The sequence below is a fragment of the Pristiophorus japonicus genome, chromosome 20 (genome assembly GCF_044704955.1).
Source record: "Pristiophorus japonicus isolate sPriJap1 chromosome 20, sPriJap1.hap1, whole genome shotgun sequence".
Classification (NCBI taxonomy): Eukaryota; Metazoa; Chordata; class Chondrichthyes; family Pristiophoridae; genus Pristiophorus; species Pristiophorus japonicus.
In genome coordinates this window covers 64,132,702-64,154,580 of record NC_091996.1, presented here as the reverse complement: position 1 = coordinate 64,154,580, position 21,879 = coordinate 64,132,702, and the positions used below count along the sequence as shown (strand labels likewise).

General features: G+C 42.4%; 1 protein-coding gene across 3 annotated transcripts in view; it reads left to right on the top strand.

The window, feature by feature from the left end:
* The window catches only part of LOC139232950 (cytochrome c1-like), a 74,848-nt gene extending 53,784 nt beyond the window's left edge, over positions 1 to 21,064 (top strand). For 2 of the 3 annotated variants that reach the window (XM_070863446.1, XM_070863444.1), the window contains exon 4: positions 20,855 to 21,064. In XM_070863446.1, coding sequence (XP_070719547.1) covers positions 20,855 to 20,958 — 104 coding nt within the window. In that variant the 3' untranslated portion in view covers positions 20,959 to 21,064. The remainder of the gene's footprint in view (positions 1 to 20,854) is intronic. The other variant, XM_070863445.1, reaches the window with a different exon arrangement.
* Positions 21,065 to 21,879: the final 815 nt, after the last annotated feature.

Sequence of the window (21,879 nt, the reverse complement as noted above, 5' to 3'; positions counted from 1 at the left end):
ATAATAGATTCCCACATTTTCCTTACTACTGATGTCAGGCTAACTGGTCTGTAATTCCCCGTTTTCTCTCTCCCTCCTTTCTTAATTAGTTACCTTTCAATCTGCAGGAACTGTTCTAGAATCTGTGGAAGTTTGGAAGATGACAACCAATCCACCCACTATCTCTATAGCTATCGCTTTCAAAACACAAGGATGTAGGCCACCAGGTCCAGGGGATTTATCAGTTTTCAGTCCCATACGTTTCTCCAGTACTTTTTTTTTACTTCAGGAGTGAAGTTAGGAATCTTATCTGCACGCAAAGGATGGTAGACGTTTCGAACCCTCTTCCGCAAATGGCAGTTGGTGCTGGGTCAATTGTTAATTTTAAATCTGAGATTGATAGACACTAATTGGAGACTAAAATACACCAATACTGACTGAGTTAATACACACTGATACTAAGTAATCCACACAGATACTGACTGGTGGTTATTACTCGCCGATACTGACTGTGGGGTAATACACCCTGATACTGAAGGGAGAATGATCACCGTTACAGACTGGGGAGTAATACACAGTAATGCTGATCACATAATGCAAACCAAAACTGATGGGGCAATGCATACTAATGCTGACTTGGGAATAGACCACACTGATACTGACTGGGGATATTGCATACAGATATTGATGGGGTAATTCACACAGATACTAACTGGAGACCGATAAACACCAATACTGACTCGGAGTAATACAAACCAATACTGACTTAAGGTTTATTACACAACAATACTGATTGAGTAATATACACAGATACTGAAGTTAAGGATAGTATTATATTAAAAGAAGAGACTTATAATGTTGCCAAACAGAGTAATAAGCCTGAGAATTGGGAAGGTTTCAAAAATCAGCAATGGATGACAAAGAAATTGAAGTACCAAGAGAATGAGAGTAAACTAGCAAGAGATATAAAAACAGATTGTGAGAGCTTTTACAATTATGTAAAACGGAAGAAATTAGTGAAAGTAAACATGGGTCCCTTAGAGGCAGTGACAGGAAAAATTAAAATGGGGAATTACATTAAACAAATATTTTGTGTCTGACTTCACAATAGAAGACACAAAGAACATATCACAAAATATGTGGAACCGAGGGTCGAATGCGAGTGAGGAACTGAAAGTAATTAATATTAATAAAGAAAATGTACTGGAGAAATTACTGAGACTAAAAGTCAACAAATCCCCTGGTCCTGATGGTTTACTCCCTGGGGTTTTAAAAGAAGTGGCTACAGAGATATTGGTGCATTGGTTTTGATCTTCCAGAATTCCCTGGATTCTAAAATGGTCCTCGTTGATTGAAAGATAGAAAATGTAACCATCGCCCCCATTCAAGAAAGGAAAGAGAGAAAAAAGAGAAGTATAGGACATCAGTAGTAGGGAAATGCTAGAATCTATTATTAAGGATGTGGTAACAGGCCACCAGGAAAATCATCATATGATTAGGCAGAATCAACATGGTTTTATGAAAGAGAAATTGTGTTTGACAAATCAATTAGAGATTTTTGAAGGTGTAAGTAGCAGAGTAAATAAGGGGGAAACCAGTTGATGTAGTATATTTGTATTTTCAGAAGGCATTCCATAAGGTGCCGCACAAACGGTTGTTACATAAGATTATCGGGATTGTGATGTAGTACTATGGATTGAGGATTGGTTAACGGATAGAAAACAGAGAGTAGGAATAAACGTGTCATGTTCGGAATGGCAGGCTGTAACTAGTGGGGTGCTGCAAGTATCAGTGCTTTGGCCACAGTTATTTATATCAATATATATTATATATCTAATTCAATGACGTAAATGAGAGGACCAACACAGCGTATATCCAAGTTTGTTGACGATACGAAGCTAGATGGGAAAGTAAGCTGCGAGGAGGACGTAAAGAAACTACAAAGGGATATAGACCGGTTAAGTGATTAGGCAAGAAGGTAGCAGATGGAGTTTAATGTGGGGAAGTGTGATGTTATCCACTTTGGCAGGCAGAATGGAAAATCAGAATATGTTTTAATAGGTGAGAGACTGGGAAATGTTAGTATTCAGAGGGATTTGGTGTTCTTGCACATAAATCACAGAAAGTTAACATGCAGGTACAGCAAGCAACTAGGAAGGCAACTGATATGTTAGCCTTTATTGTAAGGGGGTTGCAGTATAAGAGTAAGGAAGTCTTGCTGCAATGATATAGATTGATACCTGGAATGGAGGGAGTGTCCTATGAGGAGAGATTGAGTAGAATGGGCCTATATTTTCTGGAATTTAGGAGAATGAGAGGTGATCTCATTGAAACATATAACATTCTTAGAGGGCTTGACAGGGTAGATGCTGAGAGGTTGTTTCCCCTGGCTGGAGAGTCTAGAACTAGAGGTCATAGTCTCAGGATAAAGGGTCAGCCATTTACGACTAAGGTGAAGAGACATATCATCACTCAGAGGGGTGTGAATCGTTGGAATCCTCTACCCCAGAGGCCAGTGGATGTTCAATTGATGAGTATATTCAAGACTGAGATCGTTACATTTTTGGACACTAAGGGAATCAAGATATATGGCGATAGAGTGGTAAAATGAAATTGATATAGATCTTCATCCAGGATCTTACTGAATGGCTCGTATGGCCTACTCCTTCTTATGTTCTTGTGGTCTGACTGGGAACAACACACACAGATAATGATTGGGTCGTAAGCCACACCGATACTGACTGGAATTTAATACACACCGATACTGACTGGGTAATACATATCGATACTGACTGGGGAATGCACACCGATACTGACTGGGGAATACATGCAGGTACTGACTGCATAATACACACCGATACTGACTGAGTAGTACACACACTGATACTGACTGGGTAATGCACATATATACTGACTGGGGAATACACACAGATAGTGGTTGGGTAATATACCCCGATACTAACTGTGCAATACACATTGATTCTGACTGGGGAATACACACCAATACTGGCTGGGTAATACACATCGATACTGGCTGTGTAATACACAGTGATATTTACACACCGATACTGACTTAGTAATACACCCATATGATGACTAGGGTATACACATTAATACTGACTGGGTAATACACACCGATACTGGCTGGGTAATACACACCGATACTGGCTGGGTAATACACACCGATACTGGCTGGGTAATACTACAAGACACGGACTGGGTATTAAACACAGATACTGACTGGGTAATACACACTAATGCTGACTGTGTAATACACACAGATACTGACTGGGTAATACACACTAATGCTGACTGTGTAATACACACAGATACTGACTGGGTAATACACACAGATACTGACTGGGTAATACACACTAATGCTGACTGTGTAATACACACAGATACTGACTGGGTAATACACACAGATACTGACTGGGTAATACACACTAATGCTGACTGTGTAATACACATTGATACTGACTGGGTAATACACAAAGATACTGACTGGGTAATGCACATAGATACTGACTAGGTAATACACACAGGTACTGACTGGGTAATACACACAGATACTGACTGGGTAATACACACAGATACTGACTGGGTAATACACACAGATACTGACTGGGTAATGCACACAGATACTGACTGGGTAATGCACACAGATACTGACTGGGTAATGCACACAGATACTGGCTGGGTAATACACACAGATACTGACTGGATAATACGCACAGATACTGACTGGGTAATGCACACAGATACTGACTGGGTAATACACACAGATACTGACTGGATAATACGCACAGATACTGACTGGGTAATGCACACAGATACTGACTGGGTAATACACACAGATACTGACTGTGTAATACACACAGATACCGGCTGGGTAATACACACAGATACCGACTGGGTAATACACACAGATACCGACTGGGTAATGCACACAGATACTGACTGGGTAATAGACACAGATACTGGCTGGGTAATACACACAGATACTGGCTGGGTAATACACACTAATGCTGACTGTGGAATACACATTGATACTGGCTGGGTAATACACACAGATACTGGCTGGGTAATACACACAGATACTGACTGGGTAATGCACACAGATACTGACTGGGTAATACACACAGATACTGACTGGGTAATACACACTAATGCTGACTGTGTAATACACATTGATACTGACTGGGTAATACACACAGATACTGACTGGGTAATACACACTAATGCTGACTGTGTAATACACACAGATACTGACTGGGTAATACACACAGATACTGACTGGGTAATACACACTAATGCTGACTGTGTAATACACATTGATACTGACTGGGTAATACACAAAGATACTGACTGGGTAATGCACACAGATACTGACTGGGTAATACACACAGGTACTGACTGGGTAATACACACAGATACTGACTGGGTAATACACACAGATATTGGCTGCGTAATACACACAGATACTGACTGGGTAATGCACACAGATACTGACTGGGTAATGCACACAGATACTGACTGGGTAATGCACACAGATACTGACTGGGTAATGCACACAGATACTGACTGGGTAATACACACAGATACTGGCTGGGTAATACACACAGATACTGACTGGGTAATGCACACAGATACTGACTGGGTAATGCACACAGATACTGACTGGGTAATGCACACAGATACTGGCTGGGTAATGCACACAGATACTGACTGGGTAATACACACAGATACTGACTGGGTAATACACACAGATACTGACTGGGTAATACACATTGATACTGACTGGGTAATACACAAAGATACTGACTGGGTAATGCACATAGATACTGACTAGGTAATACACACAGGTACTGACTGGGTAATACACACAGATACTGACTGGGTAATACACACAGATACTGACTGGGTAATACACACAGATACTGACTGGGTAATGCACACAGATACTGACTGGGTAATGCACACAGATACTGACTGGGTAATGCACACAGATACTGGCTGGGTAATACACACAGATACTGACTGGATAATACGCACAGATACTGACTGGGTAATGCACACAGATACTGACTGGGTAATACACACAGATACTGACTGGATAATACGCACAGATACTGACTGGGTAATGCACACAGATACTGACTGGGTAATACACACAGATACTGACTGTGTAATACACACAGATACCGGCTGGGTAATACACACAGATACCGACTGGGTAATACACACAGATACCGACTGGGTAATGCACACAGATACTGACTGGGTAATAGACACAGATACTGGCTGGGTAATACACACAGATACTGGCTGGGTAATACACACTAATGCTGACTGTGGAATACACATTGATACTGGCTGGGTAATACACACAGATACTGGCTGGGTAATACACACAGATACTGACTGGGTAATGCACACAGATACTGACTGGGTAATACACACAGATACTGACTGGGTAATACACACTAATGCTGACTGTGTAATACACATTGATACTGACTGGGTAATACACACAGATACTGACTGGGTAATACACACTAATGCTGACTGTGTAATACACACAGATACTGACTGGGTAATACACACAGATACTGACTGGGTAATACACACTAATGCTGACTGTGTAATACACATTGATACTGACTGGGTAATACACAAAGATACTGACTGGGTAATGCACACAGATACTGACTGGGTAATACACACAGGTACTGACTGGGTAATACACACAGATACTGACTGGGTAATACACACAGATATTGGCTGCGTAATACACACAGATACTGACTGGGTAATGCACACAGATACTGACTGGGTAATGCACACAGATACTGACTGGGTAATGCACACAGATACTGACTGGGTAATGCACACAGATACTGACTGGGTAATACACACAGATACTGGCTGGGTAATACACACAGATACTGACTGGGTAATGCACACAGATACTGACTGGGTAATGCACACAGATACTGACTGGGTAATGCACACAGATACTGGCTGGGTAATGCACACAGATACTGACTGGGTAATACACACAGATACTGACTGGGTAATACACACAGATACTGACTGGGTAATACACATTGATACTGACTGGGTAATACACAAAGATACTGACTGGGTAATGCACACAGATACTGACTGGGTAATACACACAGGTACTGACTGGGTAATACACACAGATACTGACTGGGTAATACACACAGATACTGGCTGGGTAATACACACATATACTAACTGGGTAATGCACACAGATACTGACTGGGTAATGCACACTAATGCTGACTGTGTAATACACATTGATACTGACTGGGTAATACACAAAGATACTGACTGGGTAATGCACATAGATACTGACTAGGTAATACACACAGGTACTGACTGGGTAATACACACAGATACTGACTGGGTAATACACACAGATACTGACTGGGTAATACACACAGATACTGACTGGGTAATACACACTAATGCTGACTGTGTAATACACATTGATACTGACTGGGTAATACACAAAGATACTGACTGGGTAATGCACATAGATACTGACTAGGTAATACACACAGGTACTGACTGGGTAATACACACAGATACTGGCTGGGTAATACACACAGATACTGACTGGGTAATACACACAGATACTGACTGGGTAATACACACTAATGCTGACTGTGTAATACACATTGATACTGACTGGGTAATACACAAAGATACTGACTGGGTAATGCACATAGATACTGACTAGGTAATACACACAGGTACTGACTGGGTAATACACACAGATACTGACTGGGTAATACACACAGATACTGACTGGGTAATGCACACAGATACTGACTGGGTAATGCACACAGATACTGACTGGGTAATGCACACAGATACTGGCTGGGTAATACACACAGATACTGACTGGATAATACGCACAGATACTGACTGGGTAATGCACACAGATACTGACTGGGTAATACACACAGATACTGACTGGATAATACGCACAGATACTGACTGGGTAATGCACACAGATACTGACTGGGTAATGCACACAGATACTGACTGTGTAATACACACAGATACCGGCTGGGTAATACACACAGATACCGACTGGGTAATACACACAGATACCGACTGGGTAATGCACACAGATACTGACTGGGTAATAGACACAGATACTGGCTGGGTAATACACACAGATACTGGCTGGGTAATACACACTAATGCTGACTGTGGAATACACATTGATACTGACTGGTTAATACACAGATACTGGCTGGGTAATACACACAGATACTGGCTGGGTAATACACACAGATACTGACTGGGTAATACACACTAATGCTGACTGTGTAATACACATTGATACTGACTGGGTAATACACACAGATACTGACTGGGTAATACACACTAATGCTGACTGTGTAATACACACAGATACTGACTGGGTAATACACACAGATACTGACTGGGTAATACACACTAATGCTGACTGTGTAATACACATTGATACTGACTGGGTAATACACAAAGATACTGACTGGGTAATGCACACAGATACTGACTGGGTAATACACACAGGTACTGACCGGGTAATACACACAGATACTGACTGGGTAATACACACAGATATTGGCTGCGTAATACACACAGATACTGACTGGGTAATGCACACAGATACTGACTGGGTAATGCACACAGATACTGACTGGGTAATGCACACAGATACTGACTGGGTAATACACACAGATACTGACTGGGTAATACACACTAATGCTGACTGTGTAATACACATTGATACTGACTGGGTAATACACAAAGATACTGACTGGGTAATGCACACAGATACTGACTGGGTAATACACACAGGTACTGACTGGGTAATACACACAGATACTGACTGGGTAATACACACAGATATTGGCTGCGTAATACACACAGATACTGACTGGGTAATGCACACAGATACTGACTGGGTAATGCACACAGATACTGACTGGGTAATGCACACAGATACTGACTGGGTAATGCACACAGATACTGACTGGGTAATACACACAGATACTGACTGGGTAATACACACAGATACTGGCTGGGTAATACACACAGATACTGACTGGGTAATGCACACAGATACTGACTGGGTAATGCACACAGATACTGACTGGGTAATGCACACAGATACTGGCTGGGTAATGCACACAGATACTGACTGGGTAATACACACAGATACTGACTGGGTAATACACACAGATACTGACTGGGTAATACACATTGATACTGACTGGGTAATACACAAAGATACTGACTGGGTAATGCACACAGATACTGACTGGGTAATACACACAGGTACTGACTGGGTAATACACACAGATACTGACTGGGTAATACACACAGATACTGGCTGGGTAATACACACATATACTAACTGGGTAATGCACACAGATACGGACTGGGTAATGCACACTAATGCTGACTGTGTAATACACATTGATACTGACTGGGTAATACACAAAGATACTGACTGGATAATGCACATAGATACTGACTAGGTAATACACACAGGTACTGACTGGGTAATACACACAGATACTGACTGGGTAATACACACAGATACTGACTGGGTAATACACACAGATACTGACTGGGTAATACACACTAATGCTGACTGTGTAATACACATTGATACTGACTGGGTAATACACAAAGATACTGACTGGGTAATGCACATAGATACTGACTAGGTAATACACACAGGTACTGACTGGGTAATACACACAGATACTGGCTGGGTAATACACACAGATACTGACTGGGTAATACACACAGATACTGACTGGGTAATACACACTAATGCTGACTGTGTAATACACATTGATACTGACTGGGTAATACACAAAGATACTGACTGGGTAATGCACATAGATACTGACTAGGTAATACACACAGGTACTGACTGGGTAATACACACAGATACTGACTGGGTAATACACACAGATACTGACTGGGTAATGCACACAGATACTGACTGGGTAATGCACACAGATACTGACTGGGTAATGCACACAGATACTGGCTGGGTAATACACACAGATACTGACTGGATAATACGCACAGATACTGACTGGGTAATGCACACAGATACTGACTGGGTAATACACACAGATACTGACTGGATAATACGCACAGATACTGACTGGGTAATGCACACAGATACTGACTGGGTAATGCACACAGATACTGACTGTGTAATACACACAGATACCGGCTGGGTAATACACACAGATACCGACTGGGTAATACACACAGATACCGACTGGGTAATGCACACAGATACTGACTGGGTAATAGACACAGATACTGGCTGGGTAATACACACAGATACTGGCTGGGTAATACACACTAATGCTGACTGTGGAATACACATTGATACTGACTGGTTAATACACAGATACTGGCTGGGTAATACACACAGATACTGGCTGGGTAATACACACAGATACTGACTGGGTAATGCACACAGATACTGACTGGGTAATACACACAGATACTGACTGGGTAATACACACTAATGCTGACTGTGTAATACACATTGATACTGACTGGGTAATACACACAGATACTGACTGGGTAATACACACTAATGCTGACTGTGTAATACACACAGATACTGACTGGGTAATACACACAGATACTGACTGGGTAATACACACTAATGCTGACTGTGTAATACACATTGATACTGACTGGGTAATACACAAAGATACTGACTGGGTAATGCACACAGATACTGACTGGGTAATACACACAGGTACTGACTGGGTAATACACACAGATACTGACTGGGTAATACACACAGATATTGGCTGCGTAATACACACAGATACTGACTGGGTAATGCACACAGATACTGACTGGGTAATGCACACAGATACTGACTGGGTAATGCACACAGATACTGACTGGGTAATGCACACAGATACTGACTGGGTAATGCACACAGATACTGGCTGGGTAATGCACACAGATACTGACTGGGTAATACACACAGATACTGACTGGGTAATACACACAGATACTGACTGGGTAATACACATTGATACTGACTGGGTAATACACAAAAAGGTACTGACTGGGTAATGCACACAGATACTGACTGGGTAATACACACAGGTACTGACTGGGTAATACACACAGATACTGACTGGGTAATACACACAGATACTGGCTGGGTAATGCACACAGATACTGACTGGGTAATGCACACAGATACTGACTGGGTAATGCACACAGATACTGGCTAGGTAATACACACAGATACTGACTGGATAATACACACAGATACTGAATGGGTAATGCACACAGATACTGACTGGGTAATACACACAGATACTGACTGTGTAATACACACAGATACTGACTGGGTAATACACACAGATACTGACTGGGTAATACACACTAATATTGACTGTGTAATACACATTGATACTGACTGGGTAATACACAAAGATACTGACTGGGTAATGCACACAGATACTGACTGGGTAATACACACAGATACTGACTGGGTAATTCACACTAATGCTGACTGTGCAATACACATTGATACTGACTGGGTTATACACAAAGATACTGACTGGGTAATGCACACAGATACTGACTGGGTAATACACACAGATACTGACTGGATAATACACACAGATATTGACTGGGTAATGCACACAGATACTGACTGGGTAATACACACAGATACTGACTGTGTAATACACACAGATACCGGCTGGGTAATACACACAGATACCGACTGGGTAATACACACAGATGCCGACTGGGTAATGCACACAGATACTGACTGGGTAATACACACAGATACTGGCTGGGTAATACACACAGATACTGGCTGGGTAATACACACTAATGCTGACTGTGGAATACACATTGATACTGACTGGGTAATACAAAGAAACTGGCTGGGTAATACACACAGATACTGGCTGGGTAATACACACAGATACTGACTGGGTAATGCACACAGATACTGACTGGGTAATACACACAGATACTGACTGGGTAATACACACTAATGCTGACTGTGTAATACACATTGATACTAACTGGGTAATACACACAGATACTGACTGGGTAATACACACTAATGCTGACTGTGTAATACACACAGATACTGACTGGGTAATACACACAGATATTGACTGGGTAATACACACTAATGCTGACTGTGTAATACACATTGATACTGACTGGGTAATACACAAAGATACTGACTGGGTAATGCACACAGATACTGACTGGGTAATACACACAGGTACTGACTGGGTAATACACACAGATACTGACTGGGTAATACACACAGATACTGACTGGGTAATACACACAGATACTGGCTGGGTAATACACACAGATACTGACTGGGTAATGCACACAGATACTGACTGGGTAATGCACACAGATACCGGCCGGAATAATACACACAGATACTGACTGGGTAATACACACAGATACTGACTGGATAATACACACAGATACTGACTGGGTAATACACACAGATACTGACTGGGTAATACACACTAATGCTGACTGTGTAATACACATTGATACTGACTGGGTAATACACAAAGATACTGACTGGGTAATGCACACAGATACTGACTGGGTAATGCACACAGATACTGGCTGGGTAATACACACTGATACTGACTGGGTAATGCACACAGATACTGACTGGGTAATACACACAGATACTGGCTGGGTAATACACACTGATACTGACTGGGTAATGCACACAGATACTGACTGGGTAATGCACACAGATACTGACTGGGTAATGCACACAGATACTGGCTGGGTAATACACACAGATACTGACTGGATAATACACACCGATACTGACTGGGTAATACACACAGATACTGACTGGATAATACACACCGATACTGACTGGATAATACACACAGATACTGACTGGGTAATACACACAGATACTGACTGGATAATACACACAGATACTGACTGGGTAATACACACAGATACTGACTGGATAATACGCACAGATACTGACTGGGTAATACACACAGATACTGACTGGATAATACGCACAGATACTGACTGGGTAATGCACACAGATACTGACTGGGTAATGCACACAGATACTGACTGTGTAATACACACAGATACCGGCTGGGTAATACACACAGATACCGACTGGGTAATACACACAGATACCGACTGGGTAATACACACAGATACTGACTGGGTAATACACACAGATACTGACTGGGTAATACACATTGATACTGACTGGGTAATACACAAAGATACTGACTGGGTAATGCACATAGATACTGACTAGGTAATACACACAGGTACTGACTGGGTAATACACACAGATACTGACTGGGTAATACACACAGATACTGACTGGGTAATGCACACAGATACTGACTGGGTAATGCACACAGATACTGACTGGGTAATGCACACAGATACTGGCTGGGTAATACACACAGATACTGACTGGATAATACGCACAGATACTGACTGGGTAATGCACACAGATACTGACTGGGTAATACACACAGATACTGACTGGATAATACGCACAGATACTGACTGGGTAATGCACACAGATACTGACTGGGTAATGCACACAGATACTGACTGTGTAATACACACAGATACCGGCTGGGTAATACACACAGATACCGACTGGGTAATACACACAGATACCGACTGGGTAATGCACACAGATACTGACTGGGTAACAGACACAGATACTGGCTGGGTAATACACACAGATACTGGCTGGGTAATACACACTAATGCTGACTGTGAAATACACATTGATACTGACTGGGTAATACACAGATACTGGCTGGGTAATACACACAGATACTGGCTGGGTAATACACACAGATACTGACTGGGTAATGCACACAGATACTGACTGGGTAATACACACAGATACTGACTGGGTAATACACACTAATGCTGACTGTGTAATACACATTGATACTGACTGGGTAATACACACAGATACTGACTGGGTAATACACACTAATGCTGACTGTGTAATACACACAGATACTGACTGGGTAATACACACAGATACTGACTGGGTAATACACACAAATGCTGACTGTGTAATACACATTGATACTGACTGGGTAATACACAAAGATACTGACTGGGTAATGCACACAGATACTGACTGGGTAATACACACAGGTACTGACTGGGTAATACACACAGATACTGACTGGGTAATACACACAGATATTGGCTGCGTAATACACACAGATACTGACTGGGTAATGCACACAGATACTGACTGGGTAATGCACACAGATACTGACTGGGTAATGCACACAGATACTGACTGGGTAATGCACACAGATACTGACTGGGTAATGCACACAGATACTGGCTGGGTAATGCACACAGATACTGACTGGGTAATACACACAGATACTGACTGGGTAATACACACAGATACTGACTGGGTAATACACATTGATACTGACTGGGTAATACACAAAGATACTGACTGGGTAATGCACACAGATACTGACTGGGTAATACACACAGGTACTGACTGGGTAATACACACAGATACTGACTGGGTAATACACACAGATACTGGCTGGGTAATGCACACAGATACTGACTGGGTAATGCACACAGATACTGACTGGGTAATGCACGCAGATACTGGCTAGGTAATACACACAGATACTGACTGGATAATACACACAGATACTGAATGGGTAATGCACACAGATACTGACTGGGTAATACACACAGATACTGACTGTGTAATACACACAGATACTAACTGGGTAATACACACAGATACTGACTGGGTAATACACACTAATATTGACTGTGTAATACACATTGATACTGACTGGGTAATACACAAAGATACTGACTGGGTAATGCACACAGATACTGACTGGGTAATACACACAGATACTGACTGGGTAATACACACTAATGCTGACTGTGCAATACACATTGATACTGACTGGGTAATACACAAAGATACTGACTGGGTAATGCACACAGATACTGACTGGGTAATACACACAGATACTGACTGGATAATACACACAGATATTGACTGGGTAATGCACACAGATACTGTGGGTAATACACACAGATACTGACTGTGTAATACACACAGATACCGGCTGGGTAATACACACAGATACCGACTGGGTAATACACACAGATGCCGACTGGGTAATGCACACAGATACTGACTGGGTAATACACACAGATACTGGCTGGGTAATACACACAGATACTGGCTGGGTAATACACACTAATGCTGACTGTGGAATACACATTGATACTGACTGGGTAATACAAAGAAACTGGCTGGGTAATACACACAGATACTGGCTGGGTAATACACACAGATACTGACTGGGTAATGCACACAGATACTGACTGGGTAATACACACAGATACTGACTGGGTAATACACACTAATGCTGACTGTGTAATACACATTGATACTAACTGGGTAATACACACAGATACTGACTGGGTAATACACACTAATGCTGACTGTGTAATACACACAGATACTGACTGGGTAATACACACAAATATTGACTGGGTAATACACACTAATGCTGACTGTGTAATACACATTGATACTGACTGGGTAATACACAAAGATACTGACTGGGTAATGCACACAGATACTGACTGGGTAATACACACAGGTACTGACTGGGTAATACACACAGATACTGACTGGGTAATACACACAGATACTGGCTGGGTAATGCACACAGATACTGACTGGGTAATGCACACAGATACCGGCCGGAATAATACACACAGATACTGACTGGGTAATACACACAGATACTGACTGGATAATACACACAGATACTGACTGGGTAATACACACAGATACTGACTGGGTAATACACACTAATGCTGACTGTGTAATACACATTGATACTGACTGGGTAATACACAAAGATACTGACTGGGTAATGCACACAGATACTGACTGGGTAATGCACACAGATACTGGCTGGGTAATACACACTGATACTGACTGGGTAATGCACACAGATACTGACTGGGTAATACACACAGATACTGGCTGGGTAATACACACTGATACTGACTGGGTAATGCACACAGATACTGACTGGGTAATGCACACAGATACTGACTGGGTAATGCACACAGATACTGGCTGGGTAATACACACAGATACTGACTGGATAATACACACCGATACTGACTGGGTAATACACACAGATACTGACTGGATAATACACACCGATACTGACTGGATAATACACACAGATACTGACTGGGTAATACACACAGATACTGACTGGATAATACACACAGATACTGACTGGGTAATACACACAGATACTGACTGGATAATACGCACAGATACTGACTGGGTAATACACACAGATACTGACTGGATAATACGCACAGATACTGACTGGGTAATGCACTCAGATACTGACTGGGTAATGCACACAGATACTGACTGTGTAATACACACAGATACCGGCTGGGTAATACACACAGATACCGACTGGGTAATACACACAGATACCGACTGGGTAATGCACACAGATACTGACTGGGTAATAGACACAGATACTGGCTGGATAATACACACAGATACTGGCTGGGTAATACACACTAATGCTGACTGTGGAATACACATTGATACTGACTGGGTAATACACAGATACTGGCTGGGTAATACACACAGATACTGGCTGGGTAATACACACAGATACTGACTGGGTAATGCACACAGATACTGACTGGGTAATACACACAGATACTGACTGGGTAATACACACTAATGCTGACTGTGTAATACACATTGATACTGACTGGGTAATACACACAGATACTGACTGGGTAATACACACTAATGCTGACTGTGTAATACACACAGATACTGACTGGGTAATACACACAGATACTGACTGGGTAATACACACAAATGCTGACTGTGTAATACACATTGATACTGACTGGGTAATACACAAAGATACTGACTGGGTAATGCACACAGATACTGACTGGGTAATACACACAGGTACTGACTGGGTAATACACACAGATACTGACTGGGTAATACACACAGATATTGGCTGCGTAATACACACAGATACTGACTGGGTAATGCACACAGATACTGACTGGGTAATGCACACAGATACTGACTGGGTAATGCACACAGATACTGACTGGGTAATGCACACAGATACTGACTGGGTAATGCACACAGATACTGGCTGGGTAATGCACACAGATACTGACTGGGTAATACACACAGATACTGACTGGGTAATACACACAGATACTGACTGGGTAATACACATTGATACTGACTGGGTAATACACAAAGATACTGACTGGGTAATGCACACAGATACTGACTGGGTAATACACACAGGTACTGACTGGGTAATACACACAGATACTGACTGGGTAATACACACAGATACTGGCTGGGTAATACACACAGATACTAACTGGGTAATGCACACAGATACTGACTGGGTAATGCACACAGATACTGACTGGGTAATGCACACAGATACTGGCTAGGTAATACACACAGATACTGACTGGATAATACACACAGATACTGAATGGGTAATGCACACAGATACTGACTGGGTAATACACACAGATACTGACTGTGTAATACACACAGATACTGACTGGGTAATACACACAGATACTGACTGGGTAATACACACAGATACTGACTGTGTAATACACACAGATACTGACTGGGTAATACACACTAATATTGACTGTGTAATACACATTGATACTGACTGGGTAATACACAAAGATACTGACTGGGTAATGCACACAGATACTGACTGGGTAATACACACAGATACTGACTGGGTAATACACACTAATGCTGACTGTGCAATACACATTGATACTGACTGGGTAATACACAAAGATACTGACTGGGTAATGCACACAGATACTGACTGGGTAATACACACAGATACTGACTGGATAATACACACAGATATTGACTGGGTAATGCACACAGATACTGACTGGGTAATACACACAGATACTGACTGTGTAATACACACAGATACCGGCTGGGTAATACACACAGATACCGACTGGGTAATACACACAGATGCCGACTGGGTAATGCACACAGATACTGACTGGGTAATACACACAGATACTGGCTGGGTAATACACACAGATACTGGCTGGGTAATATACACTAATGCTGACTGTGGAATACACATTGATACTGACTGGGTAATACAAAGAAACTGGCTGGGTAATACACACAGATACTGGCTGGGTAATACACACAGATACTGACTGGGTAATGCACACAGATACTGACTGGGTAATACACACAGATACTGACTGGGTAATGCACACTAATGCTGACTGTGTAATACACATTGATACTAACTGGGTAATACACACAGATACTGACTGGGTAATACACACTAATGCTGACTGTGTAATACACACAGATACTGACTGGGTAATACACACAGATATTGACTGGGTAATACACACTAATGCTGACTGTGTAATACACATTGATACTGACTGGGTAATACACAAAGATACTGACTGGGTAATGCACACAGATACTGACTGGGTAATACACACAGGTACTGACTGGGTAATACACACAGATACTGACTGGGTAATACACACAGATACTGACTGGGTAATACACACAGATACTGGCTGGGTAATACACACAGATACTGACTGGGTAATGCACACAGATACTGACTGGGTAATGCACACAGATACTGACTGGATAATACACACAGATACTGACTGGGTAATACACACAGATACTGACTGGATAATACACACAGATACTGACTGGGTAATACACACAGATACTGACTGGGTAATACACACTAATGCTGACTGTGTAATACACATTGATACTGACTGGGTAATACACAAAGATACTGACTAGGTAATGCACACAGATACTGACTGGGTAATACACACAGATACTGACTGGATAATACACACAGATACTGACTGGGTAATACACACAGATACTGACTGGGTAATACACACAGACACTGACTGGGTAATACACACAGACACTGACTGGGTAATACACACAGACACTGACTGGGTAATACACACAGACACTGACTGGGTAATACACACAGACACTGACTGGGTAATACACACAGACACTGACTGGGTAATACACACAGACACTGACTGGGTAATACACACAGATACTGACTGGGTAATACACACAGACACTGACTGGGTAATACACACAGACACTGACTGGGTAATACACACAGATACTGTCTGGGTAATACACATTGGCCCCGATATTGGTGGCTTTTCCGCGTTTTCCTGCCGGTTTCCACTCCTCAACATTTTCCTCTTGGGCTGCAGTGGGTGGGAGGGGAATACTGCCTGGAATCGCCCGCTGACGTCCTCTGGTGGCCAAGTCACGTAAGTGTCCTCCCGCCCGCCGAGATGTCAGATTGGTGCGGGCGGGAGTCAGCGCCAGCAGTGGGAAGGACTGCTGCATGGAGGCTGTTCTTACACCAACGGTGGGTATGAAGACCTGCAAAAGAAGGTGAGTGAACATCTTTTAAAAAAATTTTTTACAACGTCTGACCTGGATGGGGTCCCCTGAAGGTGTTCCAGTGATTTTTTGTTTTGTTGTGATGTTTTTTCTTTTCAGGTCCTACGCCCTCCATGGGCCCGACTCCACTCTGGGCAGCCCTTGGGCGGCAAGCTCCTTTGCCACTGAGGTTGTGAGCTTTCGCACATTGCCGTCCAGATTGACGACGTAAGCCGTTATTTTGCCGCTGTGCGGTACTGCCACCTCTTTTAGAGGAATCTTTCAGGCTAATTACCGCCCGGTCTCTCGGCGGCCATCGAAAGTCCTTTGGGTGGCAAATGGGTGGGCCTTGCAGCTCATGAAAACCGGGGCCATTGAAACTGAGTGGAGAATATACACTGAAACTGATGGGGAATATACATTGATACTGAGTGGGGAATATACATTGATACTGAGTGGGGAATATACATTGATACTGAGTGCGGAATATACATTGATACTGAGTGCGGAATATACATTGATACTGAGTGGGTAATACACATTGATACTGAGTGGGGAATATACATTGATACTGAGTGGATAATACACATTGATACTGAGTGTGGAATACACATTGATACTAAGTGTGGAATACACATTGATACTGAGTGTGGAATACACATTGATACTGATGGGGAATACACATTGATACAGAGTGGGGAATACACATTGATACTGATGGGGAATACACATTGATACTGATGGGGAATATACATTGATACTGATGGGGAATACACATTGATACAGAGTGGGGAATACACATTGATACTGAGTGGGGAATACACATTGATACTGAGTGGGGAATATACATTGATACTGAGTGGGGAATACACATTGATCCTGACTGGGGAATACACATTGATACTGATGGGGAATACACATTGATACAGAGTGGGGAATACACATTGATACTGAGTGGGGAATACACATTGATACTGATGGGGTAATACACATTGATCCTGAGTGGGGAATATACATTGATACAGAGTGGGGAATATACATTGATACTGAGTGGGGAATATACACTGATACTCAGTGAGTACTATACACTGATACTGAGTGGGGAATACACATTGATACTGAGTGGGGAATACACATTGATACTGAGTGGGGAATACACATTGATACAGAGTGGGGAATACACATTGATACAGAGTGGGAAATACACATTGATACAGAGTGGGGAATACACATTGATGCTGAATGGGGAATACACATTGATACTGAGTGGGGAATGCACATTGATACTGAGTGGGGAATACACATTGATACTGAGTGGGGAATACACATTGATACAGAGTGGGGAATACACATTGATACAGAGTGGGGAATACACATTGATACAGAGTGGGAAATACACATTGATACAGAGTGGGGAATACACATTGATGCTGAATGGGGAATACACATTGATACTGAGTGGGGAATGCACATTGATACTGAGTGGGGAATATACATTGATACTGAGTGGGGAATATACATTGATACTGAGTGGGCAATGCACACAGATACTGACTGAGTAATGCACACTTATATTGACTGGGAATACAAATCAATACTAACTAAGTAATACACACATATACTGACTGGGTAATACACGTAGATACTGACTGGGGACTACACACAGATACTGACTGGGGAATACACACACAAAACTGACTGGGGTTTCGACACATAAAGTGACAGGGTAATACACACTGAAACTGACTGGGTAATATACACAGATGCTTATAGGGAATACACACCGAAACTGACTGTGTATTACATACAGATACTGACTAAGTAATACACCCCGATACTGACTGGGTAATACATGCTGATACTGACTGGGAAATAAACATAGATGCTGACTCGGTAATACACACCGATACGCGCTAGGACACGCCAATGCTGAGAACAAGAACAACTTGCATTCGTATGATGTCTTTAACTTGGTAAATTGTCCTCAGGCGCTCGGGGCGTAATACACAGCAGTGATTTTCTGGGAATAATATAAACCGATAATGACCAGGGAGTATGTCTGACTTGTTACCAAGTTATTGAACCTTTTATTGAACAGATACTGACTGGTATATAACTAAGTTATTGATAGATTTATTTGTCAGATACTGACGGGTTTGTTGAGTTATCGATAGGTTTCTTAGTCAGATACTGACGGGTTTGTTATACTGCCAGCAGTGCCACCTCCTGCGAAGGAAGAGAAGAAAAAAACACATCGTCATTGCCCCAAAAAGAAGGACCCAAAACTGAAGAAGGCCGAACGAAGCCCATGCGAGTAGTGGTAGAATTCAAAGCCATGAAGGTAGAAGGATAAGCATCTCCCTGCTACTACAAATCAAGGGACAGATGTATTGCATTGAGGCATTTCGGCAATAAAGCTTCATTGAACCACATAGATCTTTATTTGTCTTTAGTGAATGTAAGATAATCCCAACTACTTCTGAGCAAACACTTACTGAAGTTACTGACCTCACATGAATATTTATGATACAAAACCCTGGGCGTCCACAGACAGAAAGCGCAATCACACTGTGGGGCTGATTGTGGTTCCATTGAGATACATCGGCCCATGTTTCTTTTTTGACTGACATTCACTACGGAGGACTCACACTTCAAACAAAATGAATGTCTGTCAGTCTGGCTTTGCGCGGCACTTGCTGGGTAAACAGGCTTCATGTTATCACTAACAGGCACTAATTCCACAACGTGATCAGCCTGCATGAGGCCCGGAAACAAATGCAACAATGCAACTGTGAATGCTGTGAATAGTAGAGGCCTGGGGAAGAATCGATCGCTCTTATTGGGTGAAAACAGGCGCTAAGTGGGTGTTGTCCTAATAAGACGCGCCTATTTAAAAGTGTTCTCTCGCAGGTCGGGCGAACCACAATGTTCCAGGGCCTGCCGCTCCAGCTCTTTTATAGCCCGACCTGCGGAGCTGTTCTCCCACAAAAGAGCTGGAGCGGGCAGGCTCTGGAACATCCGTGGCCCCCCGACCTGCGAGAGAGCATCTCTGCAGCTCGGGCTATGAAAAAGCTGGAGCAGCATACCACTACAAATTCCAGCGCGAGCCATTCCAAGTGTGTGACGATTTCGAGGTGCGCAACTGGGGCTGATATCAAAACCCAGGTCACCATTTGGAGCGTGGGCAGCAACATTGGCGGGGCCCGGGTACAGCAGAGGAGCGCGGAGGTCGGGGCAAA